The sequence below is a fragment of the Canis lupus genome, chromosome X, assembly GCF_003254725.2.
Source record: "Canis lupus dingo isolate Sandy chromosome X, ASM325472v2, whole genome shotgun sequence".
Taxonomy (NCBI): Eukaryota; Metazoa; Chordata; class Mammalia; order Carnivora; family Canidae; genus Canis; species Canis lupus.
In genome coordinates, this window is record NC_064281.1 from 38,845,328 (window position 1) to 38,872,091 (window position 26,764).

At 36.2% G+C, this 26,764-nt stretch overlaps 1 protein-coding gene across 10 annotated transcripts in view; it reads left to right on the top strand.

Moving 5' to 3' along the window:
• KDM6A (lysine demethylase 6A) overlaps positions 1-26,764 on the top strand; it is a 213,453-nt gene that overhangs the window by 93,856 nt on the left and 92,833 nt on the right. For all 10 annotated transcript variants that reach the window (XR_007409282.1, XR_007409283.1, XM_025468784.3 and 7 more), the window contains exons 5-6: positions 6,227-6,285; positions 15,067-15,187. Coding sequence is in view for 8 of the 10 variants with exons in the window: in XM_025468784.3 (XP_025324569.1) it covers positions 6,227-6,285; positions 15,067-15,187 (180 nt within the window). In the remaining 2 variants the exon portion in view is untranslated. The remainder of the gene's footprint in view (positions 1-6,226; positions 6,286-15,066; positions 15,188-26,764) is intronic.

Sequence of the window (26,764 nt, forward strand, 5' to 3'; positions counted from 1 at the left end):
GCATTAAGAATGGAAAGGGGATTGATTCAGAGGCTTTTAGGTTGTAAAATGAGTTTTATGAATGAATGTGGTTTATTGGTGGGAAGGAAATAAAAACAAAAATAGGACTACTTTTGTCATGCTTAACTGGTGAGATTGTTACCGCTTTCTAAAATCTTCAGTACCATTAGAACATTGTTAGACTCCTCTTCAATCTAAGATTTGTGGAGTTTCAGGTATTTGTAGTATATACAACAGGTGGAGGTAACCAGAAGGCATTTGGAGATTTGTTCCTAGAGCTTTTGGAATGCCTTCAACCTCCCCATCCCCTCTTTTGGTCCTCAGATTGGATGAATAACAGATTTTATGTTCCCATTGTGTATCATTAGCTATGTGGGATTAGTATCAGAGAAGAATAAGATTAAGAAACTTGATATTTTTCTATTAGTTTGGCTTGATTTTATTTCTTAATGATATCCTTGTATAAAAACATAATTATCTTCAAAAGTTATTACTGGACTATGGGATGTTGGTGGTGCTACAATCAAATTGTTACTCTATCCAAAGATTACATATTTTAACAATGATTTTGATGATTTCATCATTTAGAACCCGCTTAGTTGCCCAAAATGATTAGCTTTAGCTTTGGTCTTGTCTAAAGAAGTTTTTAGAAGTTTAAATATTAACTTAACTAATACTCTCTTTTGTTAATCTCAACCTCCCTTTGTCTGGGAAACAGCTGCCTTTTTACTGTTGCTGCTTATTGTTGCATGCTTGGAGGATGCTAGGTCTAACCTTTCCTGAAAAAAGCCAAACCGAGGTAAATAGAAAATAGCTGTGGCCTCAAGGAGGGAGGGAGGGGCAGTGTTCTGATCTTAAATTTACTGTCACTCTCCTGTGTTTAAAACACATTTTCCTTTTTCTTTTTTTTAATGTTTTATTTATTTGAGGGAGAGTGCTAGCATGAGTTGGGGGAGGGGCAGAACTGAATGGAGAGGGAGGATCTTGAGCAGAATCCACGCTGAGCTAGGAGCCCACAAGGCTAAATCCCTTGACCCTGACTGAGATCATGACCTGAGCCTCAACCAAGAGCCCCACACTTAACTGATGAGCCACCCAGGAGCCCCTGAAACATGTTTTCCTTTAAAATCATGATATGGGAGGGTGCCTGGTTGGCTTAGTTGGGTTAGCCTCTGACTCTTGATTTTGGCTCAGGTCAAGAGGTGGGCTCTGAGCTCAGCATGGAGTCTGCTCAAGATTTTCTCCCTCTCCCTCCACTTTGCCTGTGCGCCCCCCCCCCCACTTGTGGGTAAACATGCTCTCTCTCTAAATAAATAAATAAAATCTTAAAGTCATGATATGTTTATGTCTGCCACTCCAGTCCCTGCCTAGTCTGATTTTTACATAGGGTTGCTGCTTGTCACTGTTGGAGGAAATACTTTTTCCTCTTACAACTTAGGTCAGGGGAATGGTCTACAAATTATCTGACAGTAGATTAATAGGAGAAAAGACCAAATTTGTTCAGATGTACATGCTGGAGTTACTTCATAAGGAGTAACTCCCTCAGTCACCAGAGATAAAGGTTTATATATAAACTTATTAACACAACAGGAGTTTTAAGACTTCATTGGGAAAGTATGGAATGTTCTATTGAACTTAAGAAAACTAGGTGGCAGGGTTAGGGCTTTATTGGGAAGGTAGGGAAGGTTCTGTTGGACTCTTTGATGCTGTCCCCAACATAGCTTTTGATGCTGATTGGCAGTTGAATTCATGCTTCCTGTGCTGAGGGTATTTTCCCTATCAGTAAACTCGCTTGGAGGGGAGTCATTAGCAGCTGTATTTTCTGATGTTCTGCTTAGTTTAGATGTTTATTTCTGTGGCTGCTGATTGTTTAGATGTTTTCAGGGTAAAGTAATTTTGATACCACTTTGGTGGGCTATTAATACCTTCATTACTCTGGGGACTATAACATAGTAACAGAAGGAAGAATAGGAGGAAAGGAAACATTTATGCATAGAAAGCAGCAGCTTTCTTAGAAACCCCAAGGTTAGAAATCTGCTTGTCTCACTGGCTATAACTGTGTCACATTGCCAACCTTGTTACTCTTGTTTTCCAATCCACTTTTACATAAGTATGCTCGTGAAAATGGAAGTATAACCCTCAGTGCCCTTCCCTTCACTTTGGAAGTAGTCTGGGGAAACTGAGAGAAGCTAAGGAACAGATGGAAAGAATAAAGGTTATAGTGTCTCAACTCCACAGGACTGCAGAATGCTCCCCTCTCACATCTAGCCCTGGAGCTCTGATTAGGGAGCAGGGCACTTAGGAGTTTAAGAGCTGTGTTGGGGATTAGTGAAAACACTACTATGGACTCTGGTATTGGTAAACTGCTAGCTTAATGAGCCACATCTGTGACAATAACTTTACTGTAGACACAGTATAAGAACCTTCAGTATAAATTGATAGCAATCTTATCAAGTTATAGTTTCTTAATTTGGGGTTGTGATGGGTACTGTAATACAATCTAGATCAGAGGTTGGCAAACTTCTTTTGGAAAAGGCCAGTTAGTACATATTTTAGGCTTTGTAAGTTTGGTAGTCTCTCTGTTGCTGGAAGCAGCCATAGACAAGTAAATGGGTGGGTGTAGCTATGTTCCAGTAAAATTTACAAAAACAGGTGCCTGGCTGGATTTCACTCATGTGCCATAGTTTGCTGACTCCTGGTATGTATACTCTAACCTCTAAGGATTTGTACTGAAGCAGGAATATATTTTTTAAATAGTACGTTCCCATAAAGTTACTCCCCTAAGTCCTCATAGTATAGGTTGAAGAATGACTACATTGTAATTAAATTAATTTCCATATCAGTGCTTTGCTCAGGTCATCCTTTTGCATAGACCCATGTTTCTCAGTGGGGATGCTATTGGCATTTGTGGTGGCCTTGTACATTGGGAGGGAATTTGTTTATTTAAGAGCATATAGCTATTCATACCTCCAGGTTATGGTTTCCAGAGATGTTTCCCTGGCTGAGATGTCTTGTTTTTCCTTCTCCTTTTAGCTATCCTTGAGAACAGTACCCAAGTACTACCTCTTTTCCTAGTCCTTATTATAGTTCATTAACTCTTAAATGGTTGTAGCTTGGAATATATTGTATACACTTAATTTCATAATCTTTTGTCATTAAATTGTAAATTCATTGAGGTAGGAATTTTTGTCTGCTCACTACTGTCTTCTCAGTGTTGATAATTCTGCTATGACTCATAATAGATGCTCAATAAATGTTTGAATTACATTGTTTACTGTTATGGAAAATTGAGATTTAATTCCTTGCCGATATATGTAAGCTTTTGGTTAATAAGAACTGTTCCTCATACTAATTCTGTGTCATCTATGGAGCTGAGTTTGATAACTTAGCTTAAATACTGGGTGATTCAATTTACTAAACCTTTGGGTGTCTCTGTGTAGAAGGCACTGTGCTAGGTAATAACGGGATACGCACATGATTAGCACTCCTGCCTTTGTGGCATTTTTGTCTGATGAGATGGGGTTTAGTTAGTACACAAATAACAAAGGTACAGTAGTTGAGAGTGAACTCTGGAGGCAGGCCTAGATTCGGTTCCTATGTCCGCTACTTAGTACCTGTCTTTTTGAGCAAGTTGTTTAATCTTTCTTATCCTTGTTTCTTTATTCTATAAAGGAAGCCCTCCACCACCTCATAGGGTTGTTAGAACCTTCAAAAAGAAATGATGTAGGCAGCCCGGGTGGCTCAGCGGTTTAGCGCCACCTTCAGCCCAGGTCCTGATCCTGGAGACACAGGATCGAGTCCCATGTCGGGCTTCCTGCATGGAGCCTGCTTTTCCCTCTGTGTCTCTGCCTGCCTCTCTCTCTCTCTCTCTCTCTCTCTCTCTCTCTCATAAATAAATAGAAAAAGAAAAGAAAAGAAATGATGTTATTAGCATTTTGCATTAAATTAAGTTCTTACTATTAATAATGTAGGATAGAGACATTGTGTGGAGGACAGATTTAGAGGCTGGAAAGATTACTTTTGGTTTGAGGTAGGAGGAGCAGCAGAGCTTCATGGGGGAAGATGCCATTTAAAGTGGATCTTAAATAATTGGTGGAATTTATAAGGTGGCAGGGATAGGGTAAAATTTTCTAGAGTGGGAATGATAGGCTATGAACAAAGTAAGGATGTTGAGAGAATGCCAGGTGTTTCTTGGAAGCAGAAATTCCACTCAGTAAACTCATATTTCCACCACACCCCACACCACCTTCTCTGGGTAATTAAATTGGTGAAAGATGTTAATCTGCTATTCAACTGGGCTCCCTTCCCTGCCATTTCCCTCATATAAGAAGATAGTTGTCTTTCAAATCTAGACTTTCTGGGTTGAACACTTCATGACTCTGAATTAACTACTCCCGTATTCTTAACAACACTGTTCTCCCCATTTGCCATCACCTGCACAGACTAGGTTGCATACTTCTTGAAAGCAGAGGAAGTATGTTTTAATCACTTTGGCTTGTTTAATCCTTGAGAGTTTACTACTCAACTTATTTCAGGGAGTGGGGGATGGGGTGGTAAAGGAATGATCCTGATTAAAACCAGTTCCAAATAAATTTTTTAAAAATTGTAAAAATACAAACTTTTGAAATAGATGTTGTTTGAGACCTTTGTGAATCCCCACATCTGCGAATACTCTTGTAGCATATAATTTTCTCATTTGGAAATTTGGAGGGGAGTAATGAGGATTTAATGAAATTAAAACTTTATATTTATTACATTTTAAGATGTACTTAAGAAACATTTTTCAGTGTTTCCAGAAAGGTACTTGAAATTCAGAGGAAGTGCACAATATAATTCTAAAGCACAGTTTGGTGTTTTTTAGAAAACAACAACAAAAAAGAACCCAGTTCCAGGCCAAAAAGTCACTCAGCTGTTTACACTTTTGTTTATACTTTAAACATCACTAATTCTTTTTCTCTATAACCTGTGACTGATAGCAGTTGTGGGATAAGTACTCTAGTCCCTCACACCCAGGGCAAGATGATTTAGGAATGTTCCATACTGTCTAGAGATCCCCAGCAGAATTGAGTCCTAGCTGTATAACCAGCCATTACTGCATCCTTTATTGGTGTTACTCCCTTCCCTGCCTCACTTCTCCATTCCCTTACTGGTATTTCCTAGGCCACCTTCCTGAATAAACTACTTATACTTAAAACCTTCTGTCTCAGGTTGTGCTTCTGGGGAAATACAGCCTAAGACTGTATGGCAAGAAGCATTTTATTAAGAGTCTAAAATTTTCAGGATTTAGAATATAGGTTTGTAGAAATGTCTTTACAAGGATTACTGTGAAAGCTTTATTATTATTTTTAAACAGGTAAGGTTTATTAAAACAGATTTGCTTATGTATTGGTAAAACATGTAATAGATACTCAAACATTGGTCCTTTTTAGAAAAGGGGAGAGTAGCTAGCTATTTCCTATTTGGAGGCCAGAGGTCCAAATGAGTCTGGATAAGCTATCTTTCTGATTTGTACTACAAAAGGGTTCACTTTTGTGTAGTTACTTTTTATTTTTTAAAGAAAATCTCAAGTAGACTCCCCACTAACCAGGGAGCCCAACGTGGCTGGGTCTCATGATCCTGAGATCATGACCTGAGCTGATATCAAGAGTTGGATGCTTAGCCAACTGAGCCACTCAGGTGCCCAGGAATCACTGATGCTAAACCTTCAAATGTTAATGGCTAGGTGTCATTTTAGCCTGTGTGTGTGTGTGTATGTTTTTTTTAATATCAAAATTTCTTCTAGGTTTATATTGTGCATTTCTTTTGAATTCTAACTACCTTCCTGGCAGCCCCTGAACATAAAGGAACAAAGAACCAGAGAAAAAAAATACAGATGCAAGCAAGTGAGAATGGGATAGTATAATCCAAGCATTTTCTTTTCCCTGAATAATAGGTTTTTATTTTACATATGCCCATGTAATTCTGCTGACAATTTATTTTTATTTTTATTTTTTTATTTCAGAGCAGGTTTGATTAAAAAGAAACCAAAGAATTTCTCCAACTTGATTGGATTATGTGCCATCTGCTGACTCATCACTGTTATTTTGGTGTTCTAAAAATATATTGTAAATATATTGTAATACAGGATAGTTTTAATGACTTAAAACACCTTGGATACTGTATATTAATAACAACATTGCATTAGAGAATGCTTTTCCTAAAAGTCTCTTTTTCCTTTTATTTACAGAATGCTGCCTTTTTATATGGTCTTGGTTTGGTCTACTTCCATTACAATGCATTTCACTGGTAAGTTGACATAAAACTAATAACTCCTGTTATTTCTAGTAAATGGCTTGTTTTGTTTGATATTGTGTGTGTATGTATAATAAATACAAGATATTTTATTTTTTTATTTTTAAAAGATTTTCATTCATTCATTCATTCATTCATTCATTCATTTATTCGAGACACAGAGCAAGAGAGAGACAGAGACACAGGCAGAGGGAGAAGCAGGCTCCATGTAGGGAGCCTCACATGGGACTCGATCCCGGGTCTTCAGGATCATGCCCTAGGCTGAAGGTGGCGTTAAACCACCGAGCCACCCGGGCTGCCCAATACAAGATATTTTAATGTCACTAAGCCTCGTTACTAGAAACTGGAAAATACAAGATTGGTTGCTCCACCTCCCCAACACACATAGGCCAATATATATGCATGTGTGCATTAGTATTTTCCAGTTTCTAGTAATTAGGTACCAGATTACAAGCTCTTGATTCTCTCATTTATAAAATAGGAATAATGGTACTTCAGAGTCAGAGATTAAATATGATAGGAATATATAAGATTTTATAAACTGTAAAGTGTAGGGCCCTGTTGTTAAGGCCTTCGTCCCGTTATTGTTTTTCTTGTTTACAAGACAAGGTAATAGTGTTCTTCAATGGAAATAACATAATAGAATTTGAGTTGGAAGATAGATAACCTGGTCTCTGCACTGTCACTTAATTTGATCTTGAGTTAAATAGACTCCCTAGGTCTGTTTCCCCGTGTGTGTGTGTGTGTGTGTGTGTGATTTTTTTTTTTTTCTTTTTAAGTGCATTGTAGTCACTTGTCTTTTCTACTTTGCAGAGTTTTGATGATCAGATGAGATAATGCATATTTTGTAAACCAAAAAGCCCTATCCAGACATTTTTTATTTGAAACATCTCTGGTTTGGTCAGAGTCCCTTCTGTTCTCCATAATTTTAACCTGAGTGAATGCTGTGAGAGTCCAAAGGAAGGTTTTGGCCAAAGGTTATAATCCTGTCATGTACCTGTTGGGTGCCCTGGGTATTTATCACAGAGCTTTTAAATATGCATTGGCAATGATTCAGTATGGTTTCCCTAAAGATGAAACTGTAGACTTGGATGACTTTTTCTATATGTCTTTTCTTATGTCTTTGCTCTTGGTTCTGTTGGGTTTTGATCATCTGTGGCAGCACTGCATTGTTAGAGAATACCTGTGTGTATATATAGAGTATTATAATCATTCAGATCACTTATGCAAACTGTACAAAACTTTAATTGATCTTTATAAAGAAGCTTTGTAATTTTTTTCTCTTAAATTATCCGTTACTGTGGAGCACCATATTTAAAACCAAGGATAGAGTAGGACTGTTTTAAAATAGTCTTAGTTTCTTGAAGATCCTATTCATAGAAAACACAATTCTAAACTTCTAGAACCAGAAGTAGTTTTAGAGATAACTTAGTTTATTTCCTTAATTTTGTAGATGACGAAAGCCAGGTGTGTAACTGAATATTATGTAACTATTTAGTGGCAGAAGCGAGATTATGCTCAGATTCCCCAATCTAATGTTTTTTCTATTACACTGTTAATAGGTTTGAAGATTGACAGATATTTTTTTAATCCATTTTCGCAGTTGTTCTCCTGGGCACGTTGTTTTACATTCTTTATGGCTAGCCAGAAATAATTTAGATGAAACGTGAGACAAGGAACTTTACAGTTTAGGAATGGACACGTGTACCACACACCAGCATTTTTTCACCTACCTGTGATAACTTATGAGCTCCCTGTAGATTGTAGATACAGATGTAAAATCAGTAATGAAGTGAAACCATCATCAGTTCAAAATTGGATTACTTTAAGAAGTACATGACCATGTCTACTCAGGGGACTTGCAGCTGTGGAACATTGTATCAAGGACTCCTTATCTATATATGATTTTTGTATCCTTCAGTTGACCTAAGAAATGAAACTGAATGATGCAAGGACAATGCAATGTCTGCATTAACAAATGCCCTCTAGTCTGCGATCATGTCCTGGTCACCACCATTTCTCACATCTTAAGTTTCATCTCTAGCTGCTTCCTAAAACGACATATTTCACACCCTGTCTGAATCCATCCTAGCTGTGTGTTTTCTCTCTTGCTGGTCAGATGTTTTTTTTCACAAATTCTTGTGCCCGAACCTTTAACTTATCTTATTTCTTGAACAGATACAGAATTAGAAAGCATGGAGTAGTTGCTTGGTGAGTTTCAGAGTGCAGCCTTAAGTGTTAGAAACTTCTTAGATTAAAACTGTATGTTTTATTTGGTTTTATTTTAAGTAACTGTTAATTGCTGAGATCAGGCATTTTTCTTTTCTCTGAAATTATTTACATGAAATTTTAGGATATGTTGACAAAATGTTTCTAGAGAAGAATGTATTATGCCCTTTTTTGTATTGTCAACTCTAAGGATCTGCCTAGGATGTCTCAGGATGCTTTATCTTTAGTATATTTGTAATTTAAGTAAAATTTGGTACTTGGTAATGGTGCCTGTTGGCATTTGCTAGATTAAGTATTTGATGATAATGTGTGTGACCAACGTATGTTGGGGTTGGTGATGGTGACTTAATATTACTGAGAACAATTTTACTAAGTACAGTTTTATCTGCTAACTTGTTTGCCTTGTTTCTTGCCATATTCTGCCCATTGTTTCTTTTGGAGTTGATTTTATTGGTTAATTTCTAGATCAGTTGTTTGGTCAGTTTTTCCAGTTTTCAGTTGCATTCTCTTAGAGGAGCCCAGGTCAGAAAGTAGTAGAGCAACTGTAACATCCTCATTGGACTTAGCAATTTTGCTGTTGATCCTACTTTGTAATGTGGGACCAGAGTTAAAAAGATATCCAAAAGGAGAATGACATAGAAGTACAAGGTAAAATACGTACATCAGAATGCTAGAACCAGTCTTTTATAAAGCCAATTTTTTACAGGTGCATGAATGCATGCCCATGCCTTCACTTGTTCTTGCTCATGAAGGTGGCACATTGCTAGGAGTGCCTTGAACTGAGTTTTTTCTTGCCTTATAGTGAGAAACCTGTATCCTTGTTTGAGAGGAATTGAAATGCAATACAGTAATAAATTACTACAGCTTACAGCCATACTTCTAAATATATCCATCTCAAAATGCTTATCAGTCTTCTCTTTCTAACCTGCAACCTTTTGTATTCCCATTGATCAGTATCAGAAGGGTCCTATGGTGGCAAATCTAAGAGATAACCTAATTCTGTGCTAGAGTCATAGGATTTTGGAAATTAAGCTCCCAAATCTAATTGATAGGCCTGTAAGGAAATAGAGTGATTATTGTTGACATTAAAAAGGGTTAGGGGAAGGAGGTGGAGGTGAGATTAGAAACATAGAAGTATTAACACATTACAAGTGACTTTTTTTTAAGGATTAATTCCTCAAGCACTGTACCAATCACAAGTGTACTTTAAAAGTGTAGGAATCTCAGTTCTCCATTGTGGTGACCACTTTGGGTGCAAATAAACCTCATGTCCTTGTGCTGCCACCATTGATCCTGAGGCTTGTCTAACATGGAGTCTGGCAAAAACTTAATATTTAATAAATATTTTTGAGCTATCATAATACAAAATAATGCTCTTAGATGAAAAGTTTTAGTTCCATTAAAATGAAACAGTTCATGTTAACATGTGTTGTTTATTATGTACGCTTCTGTTTTGACAAAACCAGCATTTAACTAAGGCAGTTTTGGTAAAGTTATGCTTACCAGTGACACATAGATTGCCAGAGAGAATTTGGAAGGGTTGGGCTAATTAAGCTTCAGGGAAATTATGAATAAAAACATACATCTTTGCAAGAAGGGAAGGAAAAAATATCTTTCACTGTCTGGGATGATGAAATGAAGACTGACTAGAAAGAGCAAAAAAAGCAATGAAGTAACACACTAGCAAATGGTAATATGAAGAACCCTTGTGTGTTATTTCTAAATTACCCTCACATTTAAGGTCCTCTCTGGTTCAGCCTCAAAAGATCCTTCTAGCCTACTGTTCCCCTAAATACATTTTTTTTCTGTCAGTCACACTGTATTAACATTTCCTTGAAAACGTATTGAGCATTTTTAAAAAAGATTTTATTTATTTATTCATGAGAGAGAGAGAGGCAGACAGAGACAGAGAAAGAGGGAGAGGCAGGCTCCTCATGGAGCAAGGAGCCTGACGTGGGGCTTGACCTGGGATCATGCATGATCTGAGCCGAAGGCAAATGCTTTACCAACAGAGCCACCCAGGCACCCCATATTGAGCATTTTTTTACCTATGTAATTTTGTGCCATTTACTGTGTTTGGTCTGCCTTCGCCTACGATCTCCACCTGTTAAAATTCCTGCCATACCTGTTTCTTTGATTACTTCATCAAATCTTTCATTTGTCACATTTAAAAGGAACCTCTATATTTCCTAACATGTATGTATGGAATTATCTGTGTCTTGTGTGTCTACATGCTATTACTGATTTAGAGTTAGAATATTCTCTCTTTTATTAGTATCAAATGTTGTGGTATTAGACCATTTATCCCTTCAGATATCCCTGAGGGAAATCTCTGGACTCAGCTATATTAGCCTTAAAAAAAGTTAAAAATTTTATTATGTCTCTTTCCAAATGTACTGAAACTGCTACGGACGTTTAGTTAGTATCATTATTTTTACTACAGGTTGGTAAAGTCCTGAGGAAGCTCTTCTTTTTAATGACTTTCTAGAAACAAATTATGCTGTGCATAATTATTATTGGCATTTTTTTCTCAAAATCCAAAAATGTAGTGTTTTTATCACCAAAATTATTAAAATTATTGCTAGAGAATATGCTTTAATATTTGAAAATTATAAACCTTTCCAGGCATTGTATCATGAAAATATTTTATAGTTTTGGGTAGCTATTTCTTATGTTCTAAAATTCTGTGTCATCAGAATCCTGAGGTAAGCAGAATTTATATGTGTTGATGTTTTTAGTCTAGTTTGTGGTGCCGAGATCATGCTCTGGCTACATGCAATTTGGTGAGATAAGCACGTGGTAAAATGACCAAAATTAGAATGTAGTCTGAATGGTACCTATTTTCCTCACACACACACACACACACACACACACACAGGCACACACTTTTTTCCCTTTTTCCCCCTAATGTGGGGAAAAACTGAGGAAGCACACTGGAAAGATGGGTAAAAAGTTTAGAAATGGAAATGAAAATGAACCTAGATATATTTTGTTAGACGAGAGGAGCTCAGTATGTAGACTGTGGAACATTGCTGTCCTGCCCCTACGAGAAGCCCAGTCAACCAACTATAAAAGTGATGGCATTAGTAAACATCTATTAAAGTTAACCATTTTCTATGTTATTTAGACAATTAAATATAAAAGAGGAGTGTGGACCTCAAGGAATAGGCCATTTGGAAAAACTGGAGATAGTGTACACCACTACACAGAGAATAAAATGATTTGATTATAAAGTGGACCTAACAGCTGGTTAACACTAAGTAAAAAATAGTTGGTGTTGAGTTTGGGTGGTCAGTCTTTCAGGTAATAGTGGGTTTAGGGTAAAGTAGAAGAATGAAAATATTTCAGATCAGGAGACTTCTGAGGAGAAGCAGTGAAGTCAGGAGGGCCAGTATTTGCATAAAGAAATTCCTGAAATAGCCAGGTCACAGCTGAGGACGAACAGTGTTGGGTCATAACTGGGAATAGATTTTAATAGGTACTGGGTACTGTTTACAGATCTTAAATGCTACATAGAGATTAACTTAGAGTATCGTGGTCAGTAGGCTATTACAGGAACCACATGTTTGAGGAGACATAGGTATGCCAGAGCAGAGCAAAGGTAGTTCTTAAAAGAGCCTATCTATTTCAGTAATCTAGTCATGAGATATTGAAGATTCGATCTGCAAGGTAATGAATTTGAGGAATACTTTGAAACAACGATGAGAAGAACTTGATGATTTGATATATATTGGCCTCACCATCTCATGGGCACTTTAAAAAAAAATATTTATTTATTTATTTGAGAGAGAGAGAGGGAGCAAGCTGTGGAAGGGGGCCAAGGGGCAGAGGGAGAGAGTGTCTTAAGCCGACCCTAACCTGGGCACATAGCCCAGTACAGGGCTTGATCTCACAACCCTGAGATCACGAATTGAGCCAAATTCAAGAGTCAGACGTTTAACCAACTGTGTCACCCAGGTGCCCCTCATGGGCACTTTCAGTAGTCCTTAAGGAATAAATATAGGGTAGCCCAGACTAGTATGTTGGAACATGTGTTTTTGCATATAGGTTGAATTTTTTTTTTTAATTCTCAGTGTGTTAACATATATAGAAAACTTGTTAAAATAAACCTGTTTCTTTTTTTATTTTTTAAAGATTTTATTTGTTTATTCATGAGAGATACACAGAGAGAGGTGGAGACATAGGTAGAGAGAGAAGTAGTAGGCTCCCTATGGGAGCCCAATTCAGGACTCCATCCCAGACCCTAGGATCACACTCTGAGCCAAAGGCAGACTCTCAACCGCTGAGCCACCCAGGCGTTCCTAAACCTATGTTTCTTTGCACTTGTGTGACATTGTGAACTACTTGGATAAGATGTCTGCACCAAACGTACCTATGGAGTAAAACACATCTACAAATTTAGGATTTAGAGGGAGGGCCAGAAATAGAAACTAAGAGTAGGAAATAATTTCTCCCAAGGGTTTGCTACTGACACTCTGTGTTCTCCTCACTGCTTCTTTCACATGCCTTTCCTTAGACAGTTTTTCTTTCTTAGCTTCTTTTTTCTCTTTTCTTTGCTGTCTTCTACTTCCTTTCTTTTTTGTTCATATTTTTGACTCAGGCCTGCCTGGATTTTTTATTGGCATGTGTGGACATCGCTTAGTTCTGACCATTCCACAAGAGAGTTTTCTGACCCATCTCATAAGTTAAGGTTCATTAGGATTTTATGAAGCATTATCCTCAATTTTTATTATTACAGAATATAACATGCTTAAAAATGTATAAACAGAAGTATACAGCTTAACATATTATTTGTAAGATAAACATCCATAAGTATCATTTGGATCAAGAAATAAAAAATTGCTCTTAGCCGAAAAGCTTCCCCAAACCTCTGCATACCCTTTCTCAATTGTATCATGTTTTAATTGGCCTCATTTACACCTGCAGTTGTTCTCTTCCTAACCTTTTATATGCTAACCCCCAGCCCCCAACAATTGCCTCTTTTATTAGTAGAAGGTGGTAGCACTAATCATGACCAGGAGAATAACAGAGGCTGCCCTGTACCTCCTCCTATTAGAAAGCTTTGAGAAAAGTACAAAGAGAGCCTCTTAACACGCAGATGAGTAACTTGAAGTCTGAGAAAAACAGAAAGCTGCCTTTGTATGAAAATGGTAATTTACACCAATTCTTTTCTGTCAGGTCTTTGACTCCCCTCTTCTACCTGTACACATCAGAAAATAAAACACATACACACCCACCCACTTAAAAAGGTATCTAAAACATAGATCCCAGCCTTCTCTTCTGTAAGTAAGTAGTTTTACCTGGTATAAAAGTATCTGATGCCGGGCCTGTTGTCCTCACCCCTCATGATAAACATTACCCTTTAGAACCCTTAATTTTATAATAAACCTGTACATAGCCCCACATAGTTTTTTTTGGGAAATAGATAATGCATAAATCAAAATAAAGTTACTTAAAAGACATAGAGGGTATTGTGCTCTGTTTTGTGTTAACAATATTTTCAACTTTTCATATAAAAGGTTGACTTTTCTTTTGGAATTGTATAAGATTCTAAATAGCCACCTTCAAGATAAGTAGAGGCAGAGAATAGCTGATAAAAGCTTCGCAAAGAATATATTAGCTGGTACTTGGAATAAGTCTTAACTAAATACTGTGGAGAGATTTAAAATGATGCTCAACATATTGCTCTAGCTGGTGTTACAATTTTCAAAATTCAAAGTAGACATTTTTCCTTATGATTTTATTTTTTAGTAGGTAGTATATTTACATGATCAAATTAAGGTGTATAAAATACATATTCAGTGAAAATACATATTCAGTGAAAAGTGTTCCTTATGCTTGTATTTGCTCTACTGGTAATCAAGACCATTTATAAAAGATAAATTGTGAATTTGGGCCAAAAATAGACTGATAAACGAATGGAAAGTGATAGATGATAGAGAACCCAGAAACAGACCCACATGAATATGGACCCTTGATTTAGGACAAAGTGGCACTGCAGAGCTGTGGTAAGGATGGTCTTTACTACAAATGATGCAGGGGATATTGGATATCTATCTATATGGAAAAAATGAAATCTGACCTCAGACCATATAAAAAATAAGGTACATATGGATTATAAATCTAAATATGAAAGACAGTTTTAAAATGAAGACTTATTCCTACAGAATAGACTAGAAGCAGGATTAATCTCTCTTCTCTAAAAAACGAAACTATCTGTCCCACCCTTCTTTCCCCTAGGAAGTTCCAGAAACAGTAAAATCAGTTATTTAAACTGAGAATTTTATTAAGCCATAAAGTATTATTTGAATAATTGATTATACATTCATCTGATCTTCCTTCTCCTGTTTTAAATTAGATGATATACATTCAATTATATAAAAGACCCTGGTACACTTCCAAGTCTTTTTTTTTTTTTAATACATTCATGTAAAACACATTTTCTTTAAAACCGTATTACATAAAGCAGAAGTTAAACTGTGCTACCAAGCAAAAATTCATGCAAGTGTTAAAAAGTTAAGATATCTTATGTCTATATTCTTTCAGGGCAATTAAAGCATTTCAGGAGGTGCTTTATGTTGATCCCAGCTTTTGTCGAGCCAAGGAAATTCATTTACGACTTGGGCTTATGTTCAAAGTGAATACAGACTATGAGTCTAGTTTAAAGGTAGGTTATTGAGTTTTTTCCAAGATACAATGTTTCATTTTGTGCATTTTTTTGGGGGATGGATTGTTGTTAAATATTAGAGCATTGAGAAATGTTGGAATTTATATTGGCACTTCAAAAGAAAATTTGAAAATTTAGGTGAAAGAACTGCTTTATCAGCTATGAACTGGAAGATACACAAAGTTGGGTTTCAGGGTACAAAGTAGTTATGATCCTAAGACATAGGTAACTGATGGTACCATTACACTTTTTTTTTTTTTTTAGTTTTAATTGAAGTCTGTCATCAGGAAAAGAATGTTTCAATCTCAGTTTGGACATCTAAATCAGTCCACTGTAAATGATTGGCCACTATATAGGTCAGGTCCAGCTGCTTAATGGTGCTGTATCTGTGATCCCAACCTGGCCTATTTCTTTGCATGGGTCTCACTAGAATTCCGTCAACCTCTACCAGCAGGACACATCCCATATCTAAATTATTAAAAAAGTATTCTCTGCAAATCATTTGAATTGCTCATTCGTGAATATAAACATTGTTAGGAAAAGATAATATATTGTTGTTTTAAATATTTTACTTTCAGTGGAAATTTGATATTTCTCAATTTTTTAATTGAGTTTCTTGTGCTGTCTATGCCATCACTTTAGGTCTTACTGGGCTTTTCATAGAAATAGTGCATTCCTATACAGCAAAACCATTGCTTTTTGAAGGACTAGAAGTTCTAGGAAAAAGTTTAAATTGTTGTGAATTTAAGACTATAATGGTTGCCATGTTGTAAGTCTCCACTGCAGATTATCTTAATCCTGAAATGGGGGTGGGAGGGAGATAAAGAATGATAAAGACTTTACAGTAGGTTGAATTTGAATTCACTAAGAAGGCCCTACTGAAGGTTTTTTTAAAGGTATATTTAATTGTTCTAGAGTTTTAAAGTAGACAATTATGCAACTACTGTTTCTATCTTTCATGAGTTTATAAAAAACAGTGTTGATATGAAAGAGTGATATATAACCAAAAACACTAAAACCAAGTAGATTGTGAAGTATTTCGATTACACAGTTGTCAAAGGTAAGTGCAGTTTGAGGAATTGGCGCGAAGGTAAAATTGGGTAATGTGGAGAGTGAAGGATGCCTGGAAATTACCAGATTTCCTCAAATGTAGAGCAGCATTTCTCAAACAGTTGACCCTTGAACAATGTGGGGGTTATGTGCCCCCCCCCCCCGCACCCCCCGCCCCCGAGTTGAAAACCTGCGTGTGACTCCTCAGCAGTGTAACTACTAATAACCCACTGAAAGCCTCATCTATAACCTGGAGTTGCTTAACACATATATTATATGTATCGTATGCTGTATTCTTAAAATGAAGTAAGTTGGAGAAAAGAAAATGTTAAGAAAATCATAAGGAAGAGAAAATACATTTATGCAAAAAAAAAACAACCCATAAATAAGTGGGCCCATGGAGTTTCAAACCTGTGTTATTCAAGAGTGAACTGTATATACTATGGGATGTGAGTGGATTTGAAATGGAAAATAATTTCAGATATGCCACCTTGATTGAGTATTTTAACCTCCTCTTGGCCATTCACAGTATATATTAGCTAAGAAAGATTCTTATTATGTCTAATATAAAGTGAACTTATTTGATCCCTTTATAATGTTGTCATAATATGACTGTTCTATGTGGCAGATATGTTTTTGATAGCAGTTTGGTAAATGTTGCTCTGGAAATATATTTGAGTGGAAAAAATAATCAGATAATGTCCCATATTATAGAATTTGGCTCTCTGAACATCAGTACAGTGGTGTCTTACATAATTCTGTGGATGCCAAGCTCTGCTTCCATGAAGATAGCAATACTTAAAATCCTTTTTAATCAGGGGCAACAGTATTGGACAGTGTTCCATGATGAATTGGAAGTATTGTTGCTTACTCAGGTTCAATAGAGACTTCCTGTGTATAGCTTTTGTTTGTTAGGCATAAAAAGGGTAACAAACCTTCAGGTCAGCAATTGTAGCAAAAATGTTAAGTACAGTCTTGTTAAAATACTTGATGATCATCCTGATGTTTATTTCATTTGTGTGAACATAGATAAGAATTTTAGGAGTCCTTGCTATTTCTCTTCCCCATAATGAGAAAGTTGCCTTTGATTTTTGTCTCATTTTGACATTGGTTTCTTTTAAGGCTTCTCTCTCTAATATTCCCTGTTTTCAAAAGGAGAATTTTAGACATCATCATTTTTAGTCAAGGAGGAGGTATTTCAGGTAGTACTCTAAGTGCTTAGCATTTAGTGCAAATGAAGATAGGAATCAGAAGGAATGATATGTCCCTCTCTCCTTAGGTGGCATAGGAATCAGAAGGAATGATATGTCCCTCTCTCCTTAGGTGGCCTTCAGTTTTCCTAAAGTAGATTGGCTACTGAAACTTTTGTAGAAGCATATTTATTGGTATAGATGCTTTGGCCTGCATGCTCAGAAACTCCCAATTGAAGCTGATTAAAGTAACAATTAAAAATTAAAAAGTAACAATTAAAAATTGCTTGTATAATGTGAAATACAGCCTTCAAGATTGGTTGAGTCAGCCTATCCAAGGTTTCATCAAGGATTCCTTTTCTTCTCTGTTCTGTGTTGGCTTATTCTTAAGGCTGGTTGCTGGGTACAATCAAAGTGAAATGTAGAAAACCCTAAAAACCTTACCAAAAAACTATTAGAAGTAATAAATGAATTCAGTAAAGTCACAGGATACAAAGTGAGATGATTCAGTTTTCGTGTCTCATATAGAAAGATAGTAGTGCTATAGGTGCTTAGTATAGTGCTGGCGTATGATCAGTGCTTAGTAAATATCTGATCATCATGTCATAAAGGAGAAAGATCCTGACTTGCTGTTGATCCCTTCAAGAATACTTTTGGCATCTCATTGGCCAGAAATGGGCCATATGGCCATTCTCAATTGATTCCTTATTAAGAACTTATTAAACGGCCTAACTCTTAGGCCAGTTTTTGAGCAGGGCTCATTTCCCTAGATACACTGTTCCTATCTGATGGAGGAGTGAGGGGTAGGTAAAAAGTATTTTGATGTCCATTAGAGATCAGGTCTTCAACTCATTTTGTTTCCCTCCCTTGAAGAGGAATATAATGTATACAGGTTTTCAATGATAAAATGCAGTATACTTTCATAATAGATTTATTTTCACCTACACCTGAAATGGATTCCAGGACCTTCTGTTTTATTTATATCCCTGGTAAATAACTTTTTTACATTTTGGTAAAATGAATCTCCGAAACTGATTCATTCTGTTTTGGTACTATGTAAACACCTCTCAGAGCAAGCAAATTTGGGTTTAAAATTAGATCCTGCCATATGACTAATTGTGTGACCTTGGGCAAAATGCCTAACTCTTCTTTTTGTTTTGTTTTTTTAAAAGATTTTATTTATTCATTCATGAGAGAGACACAGAGAGGCAAAGACATAAGCAGCGGGAGAATCAGGCTTGCTGTGGGGAGCCTGATGTGGAACTTGATCCCAGGACCCCCTGGATCATGCCCTGAGCTAAAGGCAGACGCTCAACCACTGAGCCACCCAGGTGCCCTGATTCCTAACTCTTCTGATCCTCCTTGTGTCTGTAGTTACTGGAGTAACTGTCCCCACTCTACAAGATTATTATAAACAATAAATTTATATACATGTACACATACATACATGCACACACACATATATGTATATGAAAATATCTGGCAAGTTTTTTCAGCCTCCGTTTTTAGTTCTTAGTTTGTTGAATATATCTGAAGGTTCTCAGTTTGGGACCAGAATAGATATTATTTATGAAATCCATTTTCCCATCCTAGAATTTAATATTTTTATTTTTGCTACTGTGCCCATCATCAGAAATGTGAAGTTAATGCCCAGCTTATTTTTCCATTAGATTGGCCAATAAAGATTTATGCGTTTAGTGAATGGTGGAGGTACCACTTCTTAATTTATTAACTAGTTTAATAGTATTTGAACCAGAGTCCATTCCAGGATGACATTACTACATGGTATTTGTTGTTTTTTCTTCTCTGCTTCAGATAATATCCGCCCCCCAAGTAGGTTTGGTTGCCTCTTTAACACCATATAATTAATTCAGAGTTTTATTTCATTACTTTTTAATGGTGTTAATGATATTTGCTTACATTTGTTATATATTTGAGGTGCAGTGTATGATCATTACTTCAATAAAAGTACTCTAATTTTGACAAATAATTTTATATCACGCCTCTAATTTTTTTATAACAAATTTATTTTTTATTGGTGTTCAATTTGCCAACCTACAGAATAACACCCAGTGCTCATCCCGTCAAGTGCCCCCCTCAGTGCCCATCACCCATTCACCCCCACCCCCCGCCCTCCTCCCCTTCCACCACCCCTAGTTCATTTCCCAGAGTTAGGAGTCTTTATGTTCTGTCTCCCTTTCTGATATTTCCCACACATTTCTTCTCCCTTCCCTTCTATTCCCTTTCACTATTATTTATATTCCCCAAATGAATGAGAACATATGATGTTTGTCCTTCTCCGATTGACTTACTTCATTCAGCATAATGCCCTCCAGTTCCATCCACGTTGAAGCAAATGGTGGATTTGTCATTTCTAAGACATGCCTCTAATTTTTACATCCTGGCAGACTCTTAATTATTTCCCTCATGTGAAGGAAGGAAATGCAAAATAAGATGTAATAACACCCATATTCTTCAGTCAGTCAATGCCAGTGAATCTATTTAATTTAATGAAGATGATGTAGAAATTCTCCCTACTATTTATATATTTAAGTTTGCCTGGAATATGACAACATTGGAACTTTTTTGAATTTTAAAGGTAAAGAGTATGGCTTTTTTTTTTTTTTTTTAAAGATTTATTTATTTATTCATTCAGAGAGAGAGAGGCAGGCAGAGACGCAGGCAGAGGGAGAAGCAGGCCCCATGCAGGGAGCCCAATGTGGGACTCTATCCCGGGTCTCCAGAATCACGCCCCAGGCTGCGCCACTGGGGCTGCCCAAGAGTATGGCTTTTTAATTGGACCTGTGGATAATTGGCTGGATACCAGTATAAGTTCCCTTATTATTTGGTATTTAAAGATGATAAGTGCTGATTTGAAGGGGTTAATAAGAAAGAGGAAGATGAGAATTGCAGGGACAATGTGAAGGAAATAGATTGAATTCAAATGAGACTTGGATGTTAGTTTGGCGTTGTACCAAGTGCTTAGTGTTTCTTGAATAGATAAATGAAATGGAAGAGGCTATAAAATGATAAATGCGTATCATAGGGTAGGCTGGAAAGATTGGGAGGGGGCGGAGAGGCTGGTTTTATTTATCACCTTTTAACAGAATTTTTTTTCTAGACAAACTGGCAGTGCATTTGTTTTCTCCAAACATTCCCATTCACCAGTTCATTCAGCTTGTCTCCCCTCTACTGTTATACACAGCATGAAACTACTGAGTGAAATACCATTTCCACTTGCTTTTTACCTTACTCTATTCCAGGAACTACTTCATTTCCAGGTGTCTGATTTGATCTTAGACCCTTCGTGGACTCTGGACTTTTATTGTCATATTTTTTATGCCAAGATATTAAGGCAGAAGGAATAAGTAAAGGCACGAGGATATAGATTCCCTTTGAGAAACCACTTTTGGAATCTGCGAAAATCCCTCTTGTCTTTTATTATTTTATTTCTTAGTGTAGAATATATAAATCATTGCATTTAATTAAGATACTGTGAACTCTATTATAAATATACTTAGAATTTGAATGCTAGCTATTTAATTAATTTTAACTGTGCCTTAGGTTTCTAAAATATCTTTAATATTTCTTTGTTGAAGTTTTAACAGCATATTCTTATTAGTTCAGTTGTCTGAAGATCATGAAAGTTGCTGTTATTTCTCCATGCCTGCCCCTGCCCTATTTAATACTTCATAGTGCTCAATAGCTTAACTCTCCAGCTGGCATTTTGAAAATTTGAATTCTTTAAAATTTGTTTTATTTAGATATAATTGACATATGACATTGTCTAAGTTTAAAGTATACAACATGTTGATTTGATACATTTATATATTGCAGTGTGATTTATCACTGTAGGGTTAGGTGGCACCTCTGTCTCATCACATAATTATCATTTCTTTTTTGTGGTGGGAACAATAAGACCTAGTCTCTCAGCAGCTTTGAAGTTTATAATACAGTATTGTTGACTCTAATCTCTGTGCTGTGCATTAGCTCTCTGGGACTTAGTTATCAACTAGTTCCAAGTTTGTGCCTTTAAACAGCATCTCCCTAATTCTCGCAGCAGCGTGGAACTCTGCTTCACCTGAATGTAATATCACTGTTGCTTTTGGCAAAGGATAGTTGTTACTGTTTACTTTGTTTTCTGTCTGTCCATTTTGTCCTGCTGCTTCCTTTTTCCTCTACTTTTCAACTTGTATTTTACCTTTTAATCTTTCCTAGATATTATTCTTTGATATGAGGTGATCTCCTAATTGGTATATCTTGCCACTTCATAATGCTCTCTCCACTTCACTCTGCCTGCTCAGTTTTGTTTTTCCATTTGATACTTATTTCTGCCCTTTGTTCTATTACATACATACTATTAAGCTTGAAGTAGTTTAAACAACAGAAGTACCTCAGTTTCTCCAAAATGCATGTTTGAAAAGGATATGACTGCTCATAGATATGCAGTCACCATTCTTTGATACAAAGGAGTTAGGGTGAGTTCAGTTTTCTCTCCTTCAAATATATTTTAACTACAAGAAATCATTTCTAATCAAAATGTAATTTTTTTATGTTTACCCATAACAATTTAAATTCATGCTGTGGGGATCCCTGGGTGGTGCAGCGGTTTGGCGCCTGCCTTTGGCCCAGGGCGCGATCCTGGAGACTCGGGATCGAATCCCACGTCGGGCTCCCGGTGCATGGAGCCTGCTTCTCCCTCTGCCTATGTCTCTGCCTCTCTCTCTCTCTGACTATCATAAATAAATAAAAATAAAAATAAATAAATTCATGCTGTGAATACTTGGTCTTCAAATGCAACTTAATGAAACATTCAGTGTATCTAATACCACATTTGAAAAAGAAGGGTTAAAAAAAATAAAAAAAAAGAAAAAGAAGGGTTGTGTTCCAAAACAGCATTTTATTCCCTTTATAAAATATATATCATATTCATCTTGAATTTGTTATTAGTGTAAATATCTGTCTTAATTTTGATGTGAAAACAAATCGTACACTACTAGATTTAAAGAACTTGGGAAAGAAGTCATCCTCTATTCTGACCATTTGTGTACACAGATTAGACACATACTAGTACTGGTGTTTTAAAGTTTCTAGTTAATTGCATACCTGTACTTTCATAAAGTATGATAGAAATGAGTTGGGAGACTAGGTAGGACTCTTATAGGAAAAAAGATGAGCAAGATCCATGGGATATTTGGGTTTTCAGTGGATAGATGGATGAGAAGTAATATATTCTATAGATTTTTTAAAAAAATAAATGTTTTTAAAGATTTTTATTTATTTGAGAGAACACAAGTTGGCAGGGGGCGGGGGCAAAGGAAAGGGAGAAGCAGACTCTGCTGGATAGGGAGCCCGACTTGAGGCTCAATCTCAGCACCCTGGGATAATGACCTGAGCTCAAGGCATGCACTTAACTGACTGAGCCACCCAGGCCACTCCAGTTCTATAGATCTTAAGGAGTTAATTTATTAACTGATTTATTGTGGGAATAGATTATTTATTTATTTATTGGCCTAATTCATTTTTTTGTTAACTAAAGTAGGCAATAAAGAAAGTAGAAGGTTTTGGGATTGGGAGGTGGAAAGATCTGAGTAGTGATGAGTCCTTTGGGAGTATATTGAGTTGGAGGTACCTGAAGAGTATCAAATGTTGGATATAGACAGAAGTGTGGAGCCATAAAGAGGCATTGTGAGACAAAGATTTTGAACATCTTTAGTATACAGTGTCTTTTGTTTTACTTTTTTTGTTAAGGATATTTTTGGGAGACACCAGGTTGGAAACTGTTAGTTACTTGTGTGGAGTGGAGTTTCTCCTTAAATGTTGTAATAACCTTGTATTACAGAGAATCAGAAAAACTTGAGTTTGAGGGCTTTGAAAGAACCTCAATCAGATCAGCTTACCCAGCAGTGTGACTCCTAAGCCCTATCAGAACCTTCCACTTTCAGTTCTGTATCTCATTTTCAAAGAGCAAATCCTTGAAGTACCATCATATCCCAGGACATTTCCCTAGACTCATTCATTTATCATCGACTATTAGGTTTAGGAATGAAGTTGTTGGTTTTAATTAATACTTCTAGAATTGTGGCTATCTTTAACAATGAAAAAGAAAAAAAAATCACTTGACTTGCAAGAGTACATGACATTCCTTCCCATTTCTCACTTAAAATGGTCCATTGAAACTCTTTCATAAGGGCTGGGTGAAAATAACAAGTTGTTTCCTCAGACTGAATGAAGTACCTCTTTTCTTTTTTCTCATCTACATCTTTTGGATTCTGTTATGGAATTCTCTTTTAAGCTTCTAATAGAACATTAATTTAAGTGAGCCATGTATTCACTTGTAGATGCTTAGCCATAGCAGAATTCCTGGTGTTGCCAACATTTCATTCTTAAAAGGCTGTGTCTATGCTAATTGAATAGAGACAATAGTATCGACTACACACATCTTGTCTACATTGTCTGAAGTAAAGTTTGGGGGCAAGTACACAGTTTAAAAACTTAAAAATAGTGGCGTTTAACCCTGATTGTGCATTGGGATAACTTGTAGAAGCTTTTTTTCTGGTTTACAGGGTGTCAGCCCCAACCTTCCAAGTCAGAATATCTAAGGTTGGATCTAGAATCCAAACATTGCTCCAGATTTTAAAAACTTAAGCACACATAATTTGTTAATTACCCCTCTCCCCCCCCCCCCCCCCCCAAAAAAAAAGAGTTGTATCATTCCTTGTATTGAGGATTGGGAATATAGTTGAAGGGTTCTCCAATTGAAAAAATTTGTGATACAGACTATACAGGTAGAAGTAAAACAATTTAAAGAGAAATAAAGTTTTGAAACCTGAGTTTTACATGTTAATTACATGAATATAGATTCTCCCCCTCCAGACAGAAATCAAGTTCCTTGGTCTATATAAAGGAAAATGCTATCAAGTTATTTTGAAATATGGAACAAGTCAAAAGCTTTTAAAACAAAAAGTGACTTTAGTAATAAAGATGTCAACAGAAATTGTTATGAATAGATCCTTTTTGTTAAATTGGACCAGAAGTGCTCTATAAAAAGAAAATCACCATAACATTAAAAAAACATGTTAGGTAAATCTTGCTTGGAAATTAATTTTCTGTAGAATGCTTTCTGCCTTGAGGTTTGTATGTAGTCTTTGAACTGCAGAAGCCTCTACCATGTAGTAACTATTTCACATTGCAATAGTCAGTTCCCATACTACAGTATTTTCATGTGAGGTGCAGATGTTTCCTAGCTGCTTCTGTTGGTTGCAGGGATGGGTGCTGGATATTATACCATGGTATTTTCAGATCTTGGGGCTGATTATTGTAATTGATAGTCACTTCTGCTGACTTATATGTTAATAGAAACATCTATTTTGCATCTGGTTTAGATACGCGAAATAAAACTCTGAGGTCATTCGACCCCACCCCAGTCCCTCATCGCTCTTCAGTTTACTGGAAATTGTACCGTTGTTTTTCTTTATATGAGGTAGTTTTTTTTTTTTTTATATGAGGTAGTTTTATATAGTTTCTTATATTTATCAATTATTCTGTAAGTTCCTTTATTCTCACATGCGTGTTTTTGACTACGTACTCTGTTGCCAAGTAATTTTTCTGTATTGTTACTGTTTGGAAATGTTCAGTATTTCACGATGACTTTTTTTTTTTTTAAGATTTTATTTATTTATTCATGAGAGACAGAGAAAGAGAGAGAGAGAGAGAGAGAGAGAGAGAGAGAGAGAGAGAGGCAGAAACACAGGCAGAGGGAGAAGCAGGCTCCATGCAGGGAGCCTGACATGTACTCGATCCTGGGTCTCCAGGATCCTGCCCCGGGCTGAAAGTGGCACTAAACCGCTGAGCCCCCCGGGCTGCCCGATGTTGTGGTTTTGAAATGATACATCACTGCCTTCATTGGTGCTTTTAAGATTGACTAATACTTACATAAAACTGTTCAGAATTGCTTCTGCCAGGTTTCATTGCAGAACCTTGCATATTGATAGATGAAATACAGTCTAGACAATTCAAATTATACATCTCTCTGTTCTCTGTGAGATATCATGGTAATAGTAAAACTAAAATACCGCCATCTTGAAGACTTCCTCTTTGCAGGTCAGTTTGTATCCTTTGATGATTCAGTTAGAAAAGGTCTGTCTTCTCTCCGTATGCGGACAGAATAGGCTAGACTCAAATGTAGTATAATCTGAATGTGTGGCTACTGCTTCTATTTTTGTCCAGGGGAAGGCAATTGGTTATAATGCATGCTTTGCTTTCATGGTGCTCACTTTTTATTTTCTTTATTGAGGTACAGTTGACATACAATGTGTTATATTAGATCCAGGTATACAAGTACTCTTTAAAATAGTCTGGTTTCTTTTGCTGTGGTAGCAGATTCCAGGAATGTTTGAGTGTATATACGATCCGCTTAGTTCAAGGGAGAATAAAAACAGTTCTTTTTTGTTTTGTTTTGTTTTAATAAAAGCAGTTCTTAAAGTGTTCAGATGTTGGATGTTTTTTTCACTTAGCTGTGACAAACTTTCACTTTTGTTTTGTTGACCATTGTATTTCTAGTGCCTGCCTTGTCTTAAGGGCATTATAGATACTTGACAAATATTTGTTGAGTGGATTTAATATTTAAGGGTCATACTTTGTTAGTAGTTTGCCCATTCAGAATATTACAGCCCTTAAAATTTAAAGAGTACTGCAGATGTAGGCTAGCCTAATTATGCTTGCACATAACAGACATTTGTGAAGGAATATCATAGCTACTGTTTTCATACCAAACGATGCTTTCTAATCTATCTTAAAGTAAAACACTGGGTAGCTGACGTTAGTTTATTTTTGTTAATTGAGGGTTCTAGTCGACCAAGTGCAGTTTTGTTCATTCCACGTTGAAATATAGTCCTGAGGGCTTGCTAATGATTATTTTTCTTGATAAAGAAAGCTTTTTGAGTTTCTATCTAGAAGTTGTCATTATGCATATCAATTTTCAGTTTGTTCAGTAGTTATAAAAAAATACAACTATTTAGATACTTGGGTTGTGGATAAGAATGAGCTTATTGTGGTCAGTTTTTTAAACTGGATTTATACTTTGGCTGTTGATTACTTTTAGTGCTAAAATCTTGTAGGGACTCAGAAAATTTGAATATACATACATATATGGAAATATTTTTTTAGAAGAGTTCAAAGAGTTTTTTTTTTTTATCCTAAGAATTTTATACCAACTCTAGTACTTGTTTGTCTTTCTTAGGTTTAATGTTGATAAAGTAGATGTCAAATGTTACCTAGTATTCTGTTTTTTTTTTTCTTTAATTTGTTAAAAGATTTTTATTTATTTATTCATGTG